Genomic DNA, 19,301 nt, shown 5'->3' on the forward strand with positions numbered 1-19,301 from the left:
GAAGAGAAGGAATAAGGTCAGGAGTGGTCTCAGAAACGACATGATGAGAACATTTGTTTTGGGATTATGGTTTTGATATCTTCTAAAGAGACTACCGAGCAACAAGACTGACACATTACCTGTTTTCAAATACAGGAGTACAGAGAAACAGAGAAAAATGTGTGTATGGACTTAGAAAGTATTCAGAGTTCTGAGGATTTCTACCTCCACTCTTGAGTTTTTGTGGTCCTTTGCTTTGGGAAATAAAAGCAAAAGCAAACAATGTTTGCACAGCAAACATGCAAATTCAAGGTGGCTTCTTGTGATGCAAGATTTGTGAGAGCTTTTTTTTTCCCCTGGAGAAGATGCTTTTCTTCACCTCTTGGTGAAGCAATCCATAGTCAGTCAAAACCTGGTTCCTTTATGTGTTCATTAAAATGTGCTATTGAAGCAAGCAGGTTAAAGTACTAATCTAGAGCAGGAAAAACCATCTCTTGCCTATATTTGGTGCTTCTTACTATTTTGGAAATTATTTATGTTCAAATGAAAATGTTTGTATCTTCAATATATATGAACGAAGAAGGAAGGAATCTAGTTGCTTGCTGAGTAACAGCGAGGCTTATGTGGAATGTATCTGACAGCACTAATTTTTGACTCCAGGCATTTGAGGGAGCTGTTACTAAAGGTCAGTATCTATTGATAAAAGACAGATTTCTTATACTTGGTCACCACCTGAAAGAAATGTAGACAGGAGGTGTTTGGAAATGCCATCATCCATGCTACCGTGAATATTTAAGATTCCTGGTCACAAAAGCAAATTGGTGAGCCCTTTTGCTTCTTTGGTCCCCTTCTCAGATATGTTATCATGTCTAAGGACAAAGGTTATTGTGACTTTAGCCCAGCTGTGCTCAATACTCAAGTGTTCAACAGAGAGAGCAATCAGATTGGTGGGATTCGGTATTGGGGGAATTCTGTGTGCTGGGAGCTGGAGGGAGGCTGCCAGTTCATCCCATATGCATTATTTCTCTAGGAAACACAGCATAATCGAGGACAATTTTCCACCATGAATTGCATCATTAGCTAACACAGGGAAAGTGAAACGCTGTTAACTTTTCTTTTTCTTCTGCCAAGCTGATGAGCTGAAGAAAATAGAAATGAAAAGTTTAATGCAATTTTTTTTGTGCCAAGAATATATGTTGAAAATCAGAATCAAAACACTTTTACACAGTAATAGAAATCCCACATTTTAATACATTGCCATGCATATAAGGAAGGAAATAATGCCGAATACAAAACAGTCAAATATACAAAATGATAAAGCTGATTTTCAAGCCTGACAGAGATCATGCTCAAGGATCTAAGTGGGCAGAAATCTGTACAGTTTTGTTCTAATCAATTTAAAAAGAATCATGCCCCTTCCCAGTCTTCTCAAAGAAAACCCCAAATAGAAAGAAATATTCTAAGAAAATATAAAGGAGACCCAAAGGGATTGGCAAGTTGGTAGCTGCTCAAGATACATAAGTCAGTGGCTCAAAATTGTGGTGCACAATAAGTCTGCTTAGAGAAGAAAGGTTTCTAAACATCGGATACCGTGGAGCCCGGGAACAATGGGGACATCCGACGGAAAAGGCACTCTTGCTTTTGCCACATAACGTTGTTGTGTCTTTTCTAAGTCTGGGCCTGGGACCCTTTCTGGAGTAAAAGAAATAAATAAATGAAGAAATAAAGACAGGAACAAGTGAACAAAAGAAAAGAAAAAGGAAAACAAAAGAAGAAAGAAAAGAAAAGCAGAACACTTGTGGGTAGTGGACAAGGGAATTCCTATTTAATGAACAAACGTTGGGAGACCAACCCAGTTAAGACTGTTGCTTTAACTATGTACTTAAGGAAGCTATAATGTCTACAATCTCCATAGACTACTATATTATAAAATGTGCTTTTTAGTCATGTTCATTAAAGAATGAACTTTTTTTTTAAGAACTCAAATTTCTTTGCTCAGAATTTGTTATTTTAGGTGTGTGCATGTGTATTTCTTATCATTTTTGTAGTACTGGAGACTGAACCTTGGTCATTACATGTGTTAGGCAAGCATTCCACCATGGAACGGCAACCTCAGTCTCCTCAGCCTCTCTGTCTAATTCATACCATATGATTTTTTTCTTCTTTCTTTCCTAGAACAAATACTAACATGCAATAGCTCTTGGTTAAAAAAAAAACCTACCATGCCTATGTAATTATTGATGCCCTCAGCATGCTAACTGCACATGTTCTGTGGCCTTGGTCAATCTGAAGGTTGGTAGTCTTTGCCTGTATCTGTCTCTGAGTAGGCCATTGTTCTCTGAACCTTGGAGAGGGGGAAGGGAGATAAGTGGATGCTGTCAATAAACGCTCTTCAAACTACTTGCCACATCTCAGAAAAAACTGTGTGTGCGAGCACATGAGCATCCAACTATTCATGTGTATGTGTGTTCATGAACATGCACACAGACATACACGTATCGTACATGTATAAAATACCATGTTTCAGGTTCTCGTCATTCTTTCTTTTTCTCTTTTAATGCCAGAGTGGAGGGTTGATACTAAGAGTTTTGAAGGTAAAGCCAAAAACGAGGAACAGTATCATTAACAAGACCCATAACCCGGTTTGTCATGACTTATACGCAGATATGTGATATGAAACAACTTTCCCTACTAGCCCCTTCTAGTCGTCAAACAACCCTGTTTCTGCTGAAGGACAGAAAGCATCCCAGACCTCCTGGGCAATTGCTATTAGTCTACCATTCTTGAATTCAGAACAGTTTCTTCCTCTTTCTCAGCGAAGTGCCAATCTCTACAAAGTCCCAAGAATAACTTAAGTATATAAACCACAACAGATCGATACTTTCTTTTCTCAGATGCTTTTTACTGCTAATCTGTAATTTTGTTACAATATTGATCTTTTCTAAAATTTCTTGTAAAGCTATTTAACTTAGCGCCTAATAATATTAAATAGCCGGATTAACTAGAACTACAGTATCGTGATGCAGTGGTGCAAGAGTGTCAGTAGAATTACTCTCCAAACATTTAAGCTGCCTTGGATTTTCAGCAGACTGGTTTCTTCTGCTCTAGTCACCACTGCGGTGCACAATGTAAATGAAAGGGGCTCAGCCGTATTCAGTTGTCTGCCATGTGAATTTCTTTTCCTAGCTCAACACCAGCCTCCTCTGGCATGGCCTTCTTAGGACAATGCTCTCTGGCTACTAGAGGAAAGAACCCCACCACTGCCTAGTGCCAGGGCAAGCAAGCAGAAGTCCTCCCCCCACCCCCACCCCCCATGGGGAAACACCCTTATAGAAGCTAAGGCTTCGGTTGCTAGTTATCTGAGGTAGGAGTGGGAGATAGATGAAAGAGATGGTTTGGGGATGTGACTCATGGGTAGAACACTTGGCTAGCAGGCCAGAGTCCAGGATTTAATCCCCAGCACTGTTTCAAAAATAATCAACCAAGCAAACAAAGTAAGAAAAAACTCTAGAAATTTGAACACAAATAGCCACCAGCAACTAACATGACCATCAAGGTTTCCATCAGTAACCAGGGGTTTTTTTAACTGACTTTTTTTTTCTTTTGAGACAGGATATCTTGTAATACAGATTAGCCTCAAAACTGCTATGCAGTCCTGGATGACCTTGAACTCTTGATTCTCCCTTGCCTCTCCCTCTCAAGTGCTGGCATTCGAGGCATGCACTACTCTACCTGGTTTATGTGGTGCTGGGGAGCCAACTTAGAGGTTTGTGCATGCTATGAAAACACTAGCAAATTAATTACATTCCTAGCTCCAACAGAGACCTTTTGTCAAAAAGGTAGACCTGGCACATGCCTCAGCTCTGCAGCTGATATATGAGGAAACACGGGTTTATCTTGAAGTAAAATGGTTGGGATTCAGACATGAAATTGCCCAAAGCTTCCTAAGTCTCTGTTCTGTTTCCAATGTAGTTGGATTGGTATATATGTATATTTAATTCAACAATCTTCAAGACAAGGACTATGACAACACTCAAATTCTAGACCCTATTTTTGTATTTGTGCTTGAACATGGAGTCTATCTAGTGTGCTTAAAATGTCCCTTCATGATCTCTGTATGTTTTAGAAGCTGGGGTCACTTTGGAGGAGAGGGCAGCAGAACATTCTCAGTGTGTGAGTGGGATGGAATCAACCTCTGAGGTGTTGAGTTTTTGAATGGGAGGCAAAATCAGTTTCTCCTTCTTAAGTGAAATAATGATCTATTATAATAAGAATTTTTGTTTCAGCACAAAGTATTTTACTATATTTTCATAGAACTTGAGAAGGATGGTAGTGATTCAATCCAACTCCACTAAACAGATTTGTGTTTTCTTTCAAACAAAGCAAAACTGGAGTTCTACATTTGATAATTATGCCTATGCTAATATTAAAAAGCTGTGATTTAATTATTTACTTTCTTTGATCCAAATGATTGAATCCTAAAAGATGGTGAACAAGATGGCATTAATACCTCCAAGTTGGGTGACACCTCTCTCTCTCTCTCTCTCTCTCTCTCTCTCTCTCTCTCTCTCTCTCTCTCTCAGCTTTTTGAGACAGGGTTTCTCATGGTCTGGTTGTCTTGGACCTTGTTCTATACATTAGGCTGACCTCAGAGATCCACCTGCCTCTGCCTCCTGAGTGCTGGGATTAAAACATGTGTATGGGGTTGGGGATTTAGCTCAGTGGTAGAGCGCTTGCCTAGCAAGTGCAAGGCCCTGGGTTCGGTCCCCAGCTCCGAAAAAAAAGAAAAAAGAAAAATATGTGTCACCACTGCCCACTCAATAGATTTCTGAGCATTTGACAAGAGCTGAAATGCAAACACTAGACAGTTTAGACAGAAAGGTCCACGTCGAAGAGCCTTTCTAAGGTTACTAGAAAGTTCTGAAGTTTGGAAAACAACAATAAAATAATCCATTGACCCAAATCTCCAAAATGTTAGCTCCAAAGTTTGAAAACATTTATATGATCAAAAGGAATATCAATAGATCACAACATTTGGTGTCACTGTACAGTTGAACTATGATTTGGTATGAGTTCTGTTATCAGTGACTTTTAAATGGTTGTCAGTGCAGATTTTTAGTGTCCTTTAATGCTTGAAATAATGAGGAGCGGGTTTTGATGGGAGGATTCTTGGGTGCTTAAGGTTTCCCAAGTCACCATAACTGGTCACTGAATAGCTATCTTTATAAAACCCTGTACAACCTTGTCGAAGTCAGTTCTTGGTCATTTGATGTGAAGCAGGGACCAGCTCTGGTCTGTGCCTGATGTTCTTTTTTTCCTTTTTCCTTTTGTCACCTAGATTTCATGCTACGCACTTTAGAGTTTGGAAATAGTGTGTCCCTTCCCACTTCCTCACCCAGGACTTTGCCTCTGAAACTACAGAGATGGACAGAGGTGTCTGCATTGGTACTCACCCTTTAGCCACCGTCACAGAGGAGTCCCACCTGGTCATTGTTTCCCTCAGTGGAAGCTTTCAGGAGCTTACTCTGTATTCCAGCTAACAGTCATCACTGGAGGAAATAACAGAATCAGCCTTCTTTTATCTTGAAGCTACTAGGAATTCTGTCTAGCGATAAACCCGAGTTCACAGGACCATTCTCTGGCTCCAGGATTAGACCCAGATCTAAGGAGGCTGAGGCTGAGGCTTGCTTGTCTTTGAAATAAAGTCCTCAGCTATGCTCTAGTAGATATATCTTCTGGCCTGTCCTCCTCTGATTCCACTGACATTGTTTTAATGATCAGCATGGACCAGTGACTTTCTGAAGATGAAAATGGGGGCCCACTACTGCTTGGCTTGCATCAAGGTCAACCTTAAGACTGAATTAATAGTCAGGGCAGGGGCGGCGGTGAGGACTATGTGCTTCTAGTTGAGTTCTTTATAGAATGCTACAGCATTATGTGAGGAGGAGATGAGAAGAAAAAAAAATCACACACATAAAATAAAGCAAAAAGTCGGGTGGAGGGGGCCGTGGGAGAGTTGATGAATAGAATCAGCCTTTAAAGAATAAAGGAATTTTTGTCACTTTCAAAGATTAGAATTTTAAGTCTATGGCAGCTTTAAGTCTAGTTGTCAAGTAGCAAAATTATTCTAAAGAACATGGAAGAAAACATCGCAAAGGATAAAACTGCTAATGTGTGGGGACGAGATTTTGATTAAAAAAAGTGTTAGGGGTGTCTTGAAAACTTTGCTTCCTTGAGACTTTCATTGTTGGTTGCTATCTGAAACTAATTATGTGACATTTGCAGACAAAGAAAGCCTTTAGGGTGTGTGGATCTGGTAGAGGTTCTTATCTTACTTTACATTCACAGGCATCCTTGATCTCCCCTCTCCCCTCTTGAATGTTAAAAAATGGCACGTTTTTTCCCCAGTACTGAGGACTGATGCCTGTTTGGGCAGCTGCAGAGTGACTCTGGAGAGAACCTGGCATGTTTACCAGTGTTGTGGAGATAGAAATCAAAGTGGTGGGTATACATGTCATGGAGCTATGGCGGGGATTTGAAGGTAAGACACGTCCCTTAAAGAAGGTTGATAGGGTCCCTGTTGCTCCTAAGGCAAGTCCCAAGCTACTGGCGTGATGTGCTCTGCATATTTAAATTCGGTTCTGGATCTGAAACTAGCTAATCTCCTCAGCACCCTGGAGAGCCTGGTAATTGTTCATTTCAGTTCATACCCAAGAGAGCCTTTCCTGTATAAGTCTAAGTATCAGCCTTTTCATAAAAGGGGTAGCACAGTTTTAAGTAAAAGGAAAAATTAAGCCTCAATGATTTACGGTCTTTAGATATCAAAGAATTTACCCCTTAGCTCCCTATATCTCTGTCTTAGGAAACAAAAATCATCATAGACACATCTGGATTTCTGGAAGATAAAATTTCAATCCCCATCCCAACATACACAGCACAGCAAGAAGGAATGACGGGGTAATTTCACAAAGCATCTCCATACAAGGAAGCCGAAGGCTGTGAATAAAAGAACTTCTCCATTTTCCTGGTTTTGCTAGTGCTTGCAAAGGTTTTGTACCACCGTGCTTTCTAACCTATAATAATTTCAAACAGAGGTTGACAGTTTGGAAAGCAGTATGACCTAATATTCAAATATGTAGGTTGTGCCAAGCATTAAGGCATATTTAGAGACACCATTGTCGACTGGGCTCTTTAAGGACCTTCATTTTGCCTTTTCCCATTTTCATCTTTACCCATTATCTTTCAATGGTATTACAGTACTCCTCTGACTTAGAAAAAAAAGGAGGCAACTCTTTTTAATTGTTCAGATTATTTTTGCAAAAGCCAAAATAGCAATAGCCCGTGATCATTTAGTGGACATCTGCACTATAATGTGCATCCAGTTTTCCAAGGGTGCTAGCAGGAGTCTCAGAATATCACTGACTATACCAGTTAATTCCCATGTACAGTATCTCAGCACCCAGCAGGGTTTACAGGATTCATTAGAACCAATTCCGGGTCTTTAGGAGTAGTTATGGAATTGGCATTTCAGAGAATCCAGCATAGTGATAAACAGTAGTGTCTATAGAAGGATTGGAAGTATAGAGACGGGGGTGGGCATCAAGGAAAACAACGAAGAGCTTCTGAGAGAAGCTCTGATCGACTTAGCTGGCCACTTAGCAAGATTCCATATGTGCCATTTAGCTGCCCACTCATTCAGGCAAGAGCTCTACCTGCTGTCTGCCATGAACATTTTCCTAAGTTTCTGTGGCAAGGGGAAGGGGATGAGTGTGGGTGTCTCAATTCAGTTTACACTGTGGGAAAAAAGGGGACTGCTTGAGAAAAAGAAAGTGATTTAATAGAAGCAGGAAGAATGTGCTTTATATACTACAGTAGAGCCAGTATAGTTCTTGGCACATGGTGTTGTCCCTCAACAGATGCCTGCTGAATGAAAAGAAGGAAAGGGGGGCACATAAGCCCTACGGTGGGAACTAAGGTGAATGGATGGGTCATAGGGATGGAATGTCAGCAGCCTGGGTTTGGATGATCAGTTCCAGCTTCTCAGAAAATTATGGCCGGTGGTGGCTTAGATGGTTCTGGTGGTGATCTGTTGGTAAAAAGTCCAGATCTCATGGGAACAATCATTTCTCTGACATCCCTATTAGGAACCCCTTCTCTAGCCCACATTCTGACAGGAGCCATGCTGTAGAGAGATACCCTGTGTACATCACCACTCAGCTCTTTCTACTTCTTGAGACCACAAGTGGGGACAAACAATGAATGCTTGAAGACAACATGACATGTCTTGGTTGCTTATGGGAAGGTTCCGGATTGTTACATCTATTCCTGTTGGTCATGGGTTAGGTTCATAATAAGTGCTCATAATATACTTTGCTGAGTTTTTGATTCAGCCAAGTTTCTATTTCCAGGGGAAAATGTTAATGTATCACAAGGGGGCAATCCATAGGAAAGAACACTTCCCTAGTGTTCAGGTAAGCCATCATCAAACAGACAGGTTTCCCAGGACTGTTCTTTGTTTTCAGAATCAAAAAAAGTTACATAGACATTCCAGGAGGTATTAAAAGGAAGAATAATTTCTATGCCGAGGAAGAAACCTTGTGTGGGCTAAATGTGTTACTTCTCTAGGCACACAGTGGAGGTCATTTGCGGCTTCTCTCCAGAACTGTGACTTAAATGTGACCTTGGGAAGATTTCCTAAGTGTGTAGGTGGAACCACTAAGGAAGATTGCATTCTGCTGCCCTTGGCAGCCATCCACAATGGTCTTTGATGTAAAGAGGGTCATCTTCTTTTTTACTTGGAAGATCTCCTTTATGGGACAAGGCTATGCATACATCAGCCAAAGAGAAGCATCCTGGAAGACTGTCCTTATGTCATATGTTAAGTTGTGCCTGGTATAAAGAACCAAGAGTCACCATGCTTGAGTCTACTTCCTTTTGTGCTCTAAGGAATCCAGGTATCTAGTTAAGTGTCACCAGGTGAAGTGTAACAGTATTGTGGCCATATTTACACTGATCTACCACAAACAACTGTGAGTATACTAGGAGGAGAGTTGGTTTTGGACAGTCTGAGCCAGAAATAAGACAAGATTTATAAAGAAAAGAGGAAACACTTGTTTTCTTACATGTATCAAATGTGCTATTTTACCTCAGTGTAGTGTTCTTATATAAAGTGCTTCAGTGTTGGACAGGACACCTTTGGACATTGCCACTAACATAATCTAGACATGTTTACATTCCTACCAGGGCACACTATTTCGAACCCTTCCACTGAGATTGCAGAACTCTTGTATTTGTTTTTCTAGAACATCATGCCATCTGCACACTTAATGAAAATAATCCAGTGGTTGCCATGCTAAAACAGAACTTGTAGTGAGGGGCACAGATGGAGCCCAAGGGGAACTTGAGTTATGCACAGTGATGAAAACCAGAAGCCAATTTCTGGCTAATGGTCTGCCAATGACCACTTGGAATGAGTTGGCACTGTATGTTATGCACCTCATTTGAAAATCCACAGCAAACTAAGGTTTTTTTTTTTCTGCTCGCAAAGTCCATAATCTTGACTGAATAGGCGTTTTCTCAGTCAGTCTGGTTAATCTGTCAGTGCTCCAAGGATCTCTTCTGGCAGGGCCATGAGTCAGTATTTCTCTGGGGAACAGGTCACACTCTTATCCACTGGCAGGACAGCGGCTTGCTGGGCTAACATGGTTATGGAGAACAATCCGTCGAGGCTGCAAGAAGGAAGGAATTAAAAAAGGGGGGACATGGTTACTTGCTTCCTTTATAATCTGACACATCGACTTGTAGCAATTACATTAAACAAACTCTAATACCCTTAGGTCAAAGAGAAACGGCTAGCCAAGATGGGGGTTACTCAACTCAGGACAGATTAGTGGTACTCATGAAAGATCCTTGTACTAGCTGGCAGAACACACTAGACACCCATTCAAGAACCAGACAATATTGCCTTGAATGGAGGGCAAAGCGGGCTCTCTGGATTTGGCATTCAGCTCCATGACAGGGGAGCGAAAACTGAGTCTCTATCTCATGTTCTAGAGCAGGGGCACTATGAGGCTGGAAATGGTGCAAGACACTGTGTGTGTGTGTGTGTGTGTGTGTGTGTGTGTGTGTGTGTGAGAGAGAGAGAGAGAGAGAGAGAGAGAGGGAGAGAGAGAGAGGGAGGGAGAGAGAGAGAGAGGGAGGGAGAGAGAGAGAGAGGGAGGGAGAGAGAGAGAGGGAGGGAGGGAGAGAGAGAGAGGGAGGGAGAGAGAGAAAGAGAGAGAGAGGGAGGGAGGGAGGGAGAGAGAGAGAGGGAGGGAGAGAGAGAAAGAGAGAGAGAGGGAGGGAGGGAGGGAGAGAGAGAGAGGGAGGGAGGGAGGGAGAGAGAGAGAGGGAGGGAGAGAGAGAGAAAGAGAGAGAGAGGGAGGGAGGGAGGGAGGGAGGGAGGGAGAGAGAGAGAGGGAGGGAGGGAGGTAGAGAGAGAGAGAGGGAGGGAGAGAGAGAAAGAGAGAGAGAGGGAGGGAGGGAGAGAGAGAGAGAGAGGGAGGGAGGGAGGGAGGGAGAGAGAGAGAGAGAGAGAGAGAGAGAGATCATGAGGGATATTTGAATAAAACCAAGAGGGAATATGAGGCGCTGGCACGTTTAAAATCTCCCGAATTTGCACGTTGAAAACTGAATGAGGTTTGGAGTTACAGAGAAAAATTTATTCAAATCTGACTAGAGATTGAACTATTTGAATGTTAGTCCTGCTTTGGACATTGAGAAATCTGGACTAGATATATTATCCTCATTTTAGCTTTCTAATTTTCTCATTAGTTTTATTGGGCTGCTGCTTACTGTGTGTTCTTAACACACAGGTCCTCAATACATCATTATTATGAGTCCAGATGAAGGCTTTTCTAAAAATTCAACATTAGTTTTATTTAATGTGTAAAATTATAGGACAACAGCGGGAGTTATTGATAAAAAAGAAGCATCCCTTGGCTTCTGAGTCCAGGTGGCTTTACAAACTATGAGAAGATAGACAATTTGTAAGCAAGTATTTGATTAAAACTTGTTATTTGTGAGAAAAATGCAAAACAAAAGGTCCTCTTGTAAGTATATTAAATATCACATAGTAACACAAACTTCTGATAAGGTTGTAATGTGAGCAGAATGTTAATATGTTGCTCGTGGCATTGCGAGCTAGAAAAATAACATCCATTTATTTAAAAACCATTAAAAATTTATATCCCCTGATCTAGTGATCTCATTCCTAGGAGGGTACCCCAAGGTAAAATATAAAAGACACAAGAAACTACAAGCAAAAACCTGTAACTTAGAGATTACTTATACTACAGAAAAAAATGAAAACACGTCTACTGTTGAAACTTGAGCGAAGTAAATTATAGTATGCTAATAAGATGGATGATTACATAGCATTAAAATAAGACTAATTATGATGAATATGTAGCAATAGGATAAAGTTATACATACTATAATACACAACATAATGTATGTATGTGTATATAACAAATGTATATGTATATAAAATACATGCATGTATTTATAATAAATGAACTATAAATGAAAATGGGAAAGTGCTACTAATGTTATTATTGAAATATTTTGAAAAACAGTAAGAAAAAATAAGCTCACTAAGTGCACACCCCCAAACAGTGATTCACTAATATGTTCTGGAAGTTCACCTTTATTTCCTAGACAAATAATACTTTCTACTTTCACACTCCATTGTCCGAGAGAGAGGGAGAGGGAAAAGAGACTAACTTGGGGGAAAATATCCAGGTCTATCTAAAAGGAAGCCATACAGTCCTGAAGCACAGTATAGATTTCAAGCAAAGTGACACAGCACAGCACAGTATTCTTGAGACTGTTGTTGTAGTCAGATCCAGAAGGTGTATGTCCTTGGAAAAAAGCCAACAGAATAAAATTTGAAAAGGAATAATGACAGTTAAAAATGAGGCCTGGCTGAGTTATTATACTTATTTCTTTGTGGGGAAATTGCAGTTACATGTATCATCTAAATAGCTGTGTTGTCTACATGGGTGTCAAGTGCCCAAGAGGTCATAGAGCGCAGATATGTCTAATTTGTATTCCTAGATTTAATCTTAGCGTATTATTCTTCAATGCTCTTTCAACTTCAGTGTCCAATACTGTTCTTAGGGAAAGAAGAAACCTGCCTATTTCACCGATGAGGACATCAAGACCCTTAGTGTTACTAACCTAGCAAGGGTCCAAGTTCTATTCAGAGACACGTGTGTCCTATTCTAGTGATGTAAAAGTGTAATGGGTTGAAAATATAAAATACAATTGCCCAGAGCAGTCACTGTCCCCCTCATAATCCCAGTGAGAGTCTGCATTTACCCACAAGTACAATCAGCATAATGAAAAATGGTGGTAGATGGGGTTAGAAACTTTGTGTAGAAATTAGGTTGCATCAGCAAGAATGGGGAGGTGTTCTTATAGAATATGAACATACAAGGCACTAGAGGCCACAGAAATATTAGAGCTTTCAGGACTGACAGGATGTTCTGATATGACTACCATGGGCATGATTCATGAGGAAAGAAATGGACAAAGGAGGAAGTACATTGTGGCATCATGTTGTCTTTTATGTCTTTCTACCACGTAAGTCAACCTTCATCGCTCGCTGATGCTTCTTGCAGGCAGCATTCTGTTTCTTAATGGTGTCACCATGTGCACTAGGTACATATCTGTAATCCTAGTGCTGCAGAGGCAGTCTGGTCTGTTGAGCTAATCCTAGGACACAAGGGCTGTTACACAGAACAACCTTGTCTTTGAAAACAAAGCAAAATGCAACAGAACAAAAACAAGCAAAATAACTTGAAGGGAGCTGGGTCAGTGGCTCAGTGGATAAAGTACTTGTCATTTAAGCATGAGGACCTGAGTTCAGACCCACAATGCCTACATAGCTGAGTTCTTTTTCAGGTATAGTGGTGCGTGTCTGTAATCCCAACACTCAGAAGGCAGAGGCAGGTGGGTCCCTATGAGTTTGAGGCCAGCCTGCTCCATAAAGTGAATTCCAGATCAGTCAGTGCTACACAGTGAGACTTTTTTTCAAAAACAAAAACAAATGAATGACTAACAGCTGGGTGTGTGGTGTACGTCTGTCATCTCAGTGCTGGGAGGTCGGAGGCAGGAGGATCCCTGGAGCTCACTGGACAGCCAGTCTAGCTAATCTATGAGATCCAGCTTCAGTGAGACCCTGACTCACAAATACAATGAAAACAAAACAAAACAAAACAACAGTGGAAAACATGCAACCCCAAACTCTGGCCTTCACACTCATGTGTCATAAACATGAGGTACATACTCCCATGTGTTCTCTACATGAATGGGGCTTAGGATTGTAGGTCAGTTGCTACAGTAACTTGCCTACTATTAATGAAGCCCTGAAGCCATGGGTTCAATCCCCAGCAATGCATAATCTCAGGGACAGGGGAGACAGGAAGATCAAAGGTCAAGGACATTCTTGATTATAGAGTAAATTTGAGGGCTGGTCCAGGCTACCTGAGACCTAGTCTCAAAAACAAAACAAACAAACAAACAAACAAAAACTGAAAAGAAAAAAGCTACATTTGGTCAAATCGAAAATGGCACTTTGTGTTTGGTACCTTGGGCTATGTTCTGTGGGAAGTAGGCATCTTCATATGGTACCTGCCTTGGGCTCCAGCCCCTTGTGCTCCGGCTCTCCCAGAGTCCTTATAAGCTCCCCATTTTCACCACAGAGATCCTGGCCAATGCTGTAACTTCTTTCTTTCAGATGCTTCCTTTTTATACCTCTGACACCATGAACACTAACTCCTCTGTCTGTCAGAACCTCCTCCTCCCGGAATCACATCTCTATAAACTTTTCCCTCTTTTCAGATACGGCCAAGAACTCCATCCTGTGTCATAGTATGGCTTCTTAAACTTCTATCGCCAAATCCCCTATCCCTTTATTTAATATAATTTTTACCCCTCCCTCCCTTTTAAACTCCGGGACTTGCATACGCCTAGCAAGCATTCTACTGATAAGCAATGCCTCAACCTCCTCCGTAGCCTTTTAAGGATGCTGCCATGGCTTCTTTGTATCTTATTTAAACACTATGTAGTATCAGATATATAGTAGGTGCCTAATATGTAGTTGTGAAATTTAGATGGAAATGATGGTGATGAAGACTCATTTGGGGGGCTGCTTAACCTAGCAATTAAGTTTGCACACTTGGACTCGATCACATTCAGTTCAGAGTATGGGATAAAATAGTGAAGCTCTAAAACCCAGCAATCAGAAGCATGGACCAGAACATGGGTTCTGGCTGATCTCTGCTCGCCTCCAAGGCTCATCACGTACCAGTGGTGTGATGTCAAAATGAGGAATTTTTTCAAAACTCAGTGGCTTCATCTTTATAGTAGGTAACATACTCTCCACCTCACTGGGCTGCCTCAGTGACAAAATGAGCTCACAGGAAAGGCATGTCTCACCGTGCTTAGCAAATGAGAGAGAACCAACGAGTGTCTACAGCTTTATTATTATCACAAGTTCCCAAAGTTCCATCGAAAATCAGAGACACAAAAATCTCCACGTCTAAGGGCTAGGAAAAGAAACAGAATGCCCATATGTCAGGCCTTTGCCCTCTATTGCTGCCTTCCAGGCCCCTGTACTCTGGTTCCACTCTCCTCTAGATTAGAGCAGATATTCAGACAGTTGCCTGATAAAGGGAGGTTCTGACACTTCAAAGGCAGGCAGTGACTTGCCTGGCAGGCAACAGGCAACTTGGCAGAAGGCTCAGGAACAGATTTTAGATTTAAGTGTTCAGGGTTACCTCCGTTCACCCCAACAACAGGGGATGACGGATTGGCATGTTCAGAGGAAACATACTATGTCTGGGAACTTCATCTCATGATGGTAAAGGAATAAATAAGACTTCTCCCTGGAAAAGTCTTCTGTTCAGAAAGAAAGGGACGTGTGTTTGTGAAAGAATGTGTTTTTCATGTAAGTTAAGCTTAAGGGCTTTGGGGTGGGCCTGAATTGCTTCTGGATATGTTTTTGTAATTTGTATCAGGTGTGAGTTAGTGCTACAGTTGCCCAAAATAACAGCCAATAAGCTGGTCTACGCTTTACTGAGCAGGCACTGTGGGCCAACTAAGACTTTATAGACAACCATTTGCTGGAACACCAGTGCCATTACAGAGGTCTCCATAATCACCTGATGAGAGAGGGGGGCAGGTACATGAGTTTGTCGCTGCTCTGCAGCTAGAATGCATAGGGCTGAGACCAGAAACCAGATCTGCTCTAATCACTGACTGTAAGAGGAAGTATATGTTAGGTAAAAAAAAATCTCTAACTCAAATAGGAATAGAGGAGAGAAACAAATAATTGTGTTGTGTAAAAGAGTTTTCATTAAACTCAAATCCTAGCTATGGGGTGCTGAAAAGAGGCTTTACCTACAGAAAGGTAGTTCATTTCTCTTTTAACAGTTGATAGTCTTTCACAGCATGGCTGAATGGTTCTCAAACGTGTAGAGTTTTGCTCCATGGGGGACAACTGGCACTGTGTGGAAGACATTTCTAGTTGCTACTCATGGAGGTTACTACTAGCATCTAGTGAGGGGAGGTCAAGACACTGCTAAACACCTAAGAATGCGTAGGAGAGCTCCCCAACAAAGACTTCTCCAGCTTGAAATGTCAAATGTGCTGAGGTTGCTTTAGCAGACACAGATCTTTGCTTATTTTCTATTCTTGGTCATGAGCCAAATATATCACTCTTAAAATAGGTCAAGATAAAAGCTAACCTAAGTGGGCCTCTTGTCTGCACAGGAAAGAAGGCGAATTTCAAATTTCACTCCCCTCTTCTAGTCATCATTTTCTCATCTTATTTGATTTTTATATTCAATGCAATCAAAACCTTTAAAACGAAATCACTCCTAACTTCTAGAACCCTCACAGGCATGCCATTAGAAAAATCAAGATAGGATGATTTAGACAGGTACACTCAATTAATTAATTAGTACGCTTGGAAGAAGGTACAAGATAAGAGGAGGGCAAAGGATGACTTATATGGCCATAAACCTAAGCTTTGCTATCAGAGTATGTGGTTTGGGGGGAAGTGGATCCATTTCTACCACTCCTTGTCCACAAGAGACTAAAGGGTACCCCCTCCCTGAGATTATGATTAAGAAATTGGTTTTATGATTTTACCCTCTAGCTATGTGAGGGAGGATGGAGGTGAGATTCTCTAACAAGATTGTATGTGTGTGTGTGTGTGTGTGTGTGTGTGTGTGTGTGTGTGTGTGTCCTGTAACTTCTCATATGTCCTAGAAAAGTGGAGGCCATCATGCTGTGAAGGTTAGCTTTTTGTGTCAACTCAAACTGAACTACAGGGTGTCCACATACATAGTCAGCCATTGTTCTAGTGTCTCTATAAAGATATTTATATGAGAGATGACTATTTGAGTTAGCGAGTTAGGAAATGCTGATGGGCCTCCATAATGTGGCAGGCCTCAGATTTGAATAGGAAAAGAACTGAGTAGCAGATAATTCATGTTTCTGTTGTCTGCTGCTAGGACATTTCATTCCTTGTCCTTTGATACAGACTCAGAGTGCAACTATACTTTCTCCCTCAAGCTTGTAGATCTTGAGACTTTGCAGTTTCTGTAATTAAGTCTGTGGTGTCTAATATATGTGTTTGTATGCATATATATACATGTGTGCATATATATATACAGACACACACACACACACACTCACATCATTCAATGGTATTTTGTTTCCATGGAGATCTTTGAGTAATACAGCTTACAAAGGACATGACAATAATAGTAAAGAGTATCAGTAGCCAGGTACTCACCATGTGCCTAGCATCACACTCAGAACTAGCTCTAGTTTGCAGCAACCAAGTTAAGTGAGGACACTAACATCACTCTGCAGATGAATAAAAGCCAGGCGTAGAGAAATAAGTGACCCAGGCTGTGGCCTTTAGGCCAGGCTATCCCTTGATTTGCCTAAGCTCAGGGGCTTGCTGGTTCCAGCCCCTGGTAGGAAATAAACACTTACACAGGATGGAAGGATTTTTGTCACCCTCTCTCATTCCCTTATGCCATTTTTTCCTCTTTTCCTATTAGAATTTGATTGGCTCTTGATATGGTTAAGAGGAAGAGGGGTTCTCCTGCCCGACTCTGCAGTTCTCATGGACTCTGGGGAGTTCTGAAGGATTCAGGTGTAGGGGACACTCTTCCTTATTTGAAAATCTGGAGAAGGGAAGAATGTGTTGAAGGTACGCTGAGGTTTCTCCTTTTTCCTCAGTTCTGGGCAGGAAAGCAACGGTGTGAGCAAGGCAGGGTGTGTTCACAGACTCCCCTACTACATGTAGAACTGTTGCCCAGTACTGTGTGACTGAGAGACCATTGTACCTTTACCTAATGCTAGTTACCTTGCCTTGATTTTTCTGTGTACATTTCAGATTATCACAGTGTATCCCATGGATACACAAAATTACTCTGTGTCTCTAAAAGTGTGTTATTAATTAAAAAAAATTTCAAACTCTCTTTTGCTTTCTCTTTGTGTATGTGTGTATAAGAGACAGACAGACAGACAGAGAGTGAGTGAGAGAGGCAGACAGACAGACAGACGGACAGACAGACACTGTGCTTATATGAACGTCAGGTATGTAAGCCACAGCATGTATGCTGTGTGAATAAATGAGCAGTCCTTGACTTTCACCTTGCATGAGACAAGTTTCTTGTTGTCCATGGATGCGTCTGTCTGGTAGCTCCCTCCCAAACTTCTGGGAACTGTCTTTTCTGTGTTCCCCATCTTGTAGTGGCACTGAAATTACAGATGTGTACACACTGTCCAGCTTTACCTGGATTCCGGTCCTCACACTTTAGCAGTGAGTAATCACTGAGCCATTGCCTTATCCCCTAAATTTAAAAGTCTGACTACAGAAAAACAAACCTGAACCAAACCTTTCAGAAATCAACTCTTGATTCACACAGGTTAAATTGTGTCTCCTCCAGCTTCCAGGGTTTAAAAACTGACATTTGCACCACAGGTCTTCCAACTTGCCTGCATGAGGGTCACCTCAGGGAGCTTCTCACATTTATTGCTTTGTTTAGTTCTCTCCCTCTGGTTCAGAATGTCCAAGGGGAAGATTGGAACGCTATATGTTTAACAAGAGCTACAGTAATGCGCATGAAGCCAGTTTGGCAGCAGACCATGAAACACCCACGTCTTTCCCCCAGTATTTAAAGAGTAGTTTTTTGTCCTTCAGACAGAGAAAAGTGGTATCGGCTGTGGGAAAATGTGGTTTATAGCTGTGCTCGTTTCATATAACAAAATAACAAGAATCCTGGATATAATACAAAGCCATGATCCAATGCTGGGTTGTAGAATAGGGCAGGCAAGTCAGACTTTGAGACCTGTGTAAGCTATCTAACTTATGCAAGGTCCCAGGGTCCTGGACATGTCACCTCCTTCTAGTACTTCATGCTTCCTGCAGACTTCTGCAGGCACATATTCCTGTGGACACTGGATGAAGTGTTCTACACTGCTTTGAGGGTATAGGGCTTGTGCGGTTTTGAATCCATATGATGACACTATATTAGAACCCTTCTGTGTCCTGAACTAGCTTCACTTGATGTATTTGTCTCTAGGCAAGTACTTCATGGTGCATAGAAGTCTTTTGAGGAACTTGGGACATACTTCTATACTTCATTCCTTTTAGAGTGGGACCATGGATTTGAATTTCTGATCATGTTGCCGGTAAGTGGCTCTCTGGAAACTGCTCTGACCCTCAAGTTCCTTCAGGGAAAAAGTACCTCTTACTCTTCCCTTTCTGTGCTGTGGAGGAAAATGTGGGGGTATGAAAGTTGCTCTTGATGTGTTTGTAGAAGGAGAGAATGCGTTTTCAGATGAATGTATATAGAAAGTGCGTGAGCCAAGTTAGCAGTTCTTTCAGGTATGAGTGGAAGGAGTTGGAGTGGAGTGCCCACCCTTGTTCTCTATTGAATAGTGGGGTAGGGATTTCACTTTATGTAGCTATCTAAAAGTCTATGCGTACTTAGGGTGTCTATTACCTTACCTACATCTTTAGAAATGATGTCCTCTAGAATAGCAAAACTCTCCTCTGTTTTACAGCTATAGTGAACCAGATACCAGCTGAGAGCAGTCGATGGTCACCTTGTACCACACAAATATGAAACAATGCACTTCTGGAAGAAAGGACCACCCCGCCAGGTGCTCTCAGCAGGAATGCATCTGTACAGCCAATTAGTCTGTGGTGAGCCCAGAGTCCAACCTCTGCACTGGACAGAGGTAAGTGTCTC

The 19,301-nt window shown here is 41.5% G+C and overlaps 1 protein-coding gene across 1 annotated transcript in view; it reads right to left on the reverse strand.

Annotated features, from left to right (window-relative positions):
- Positions 1–9,280: 9,280 nt before the first annotated feature.
- Samd12 (sterile alpha motif domain containing 12) overlaps positions 9,281–19,301 on the reverse strand; it is a 295,171-nt gene continuing 285,150 nt past the window's right edge. The window contains exon 4 of the mRNA NM_001130562.1: positions 9,281–9,707. Within this exon, the coding sequence (NP_001124034.1) occupies positions 9,685–9,707 (23 nt within the window). The 3' untranslated portion in view covers positions 9,281–9,684. The remainder of the gene's footprint in view (positions 9,708–19,301) is intronic.

The sequence above is a fragment of the Rattus norvegicus genome, chromosome 7, assembly GCF_036323735.1.
Source record: "Rattus norvegicus strain BN/NHsdMcwi chromosome 7, GRCr8, whole genome shotgun sequence".
Lineage (NCBI taxonomy): Eukaryota > Metazoa > Chordata > Mammalia > Rodentia > Muridae > Rattus > Rattus norvegicus.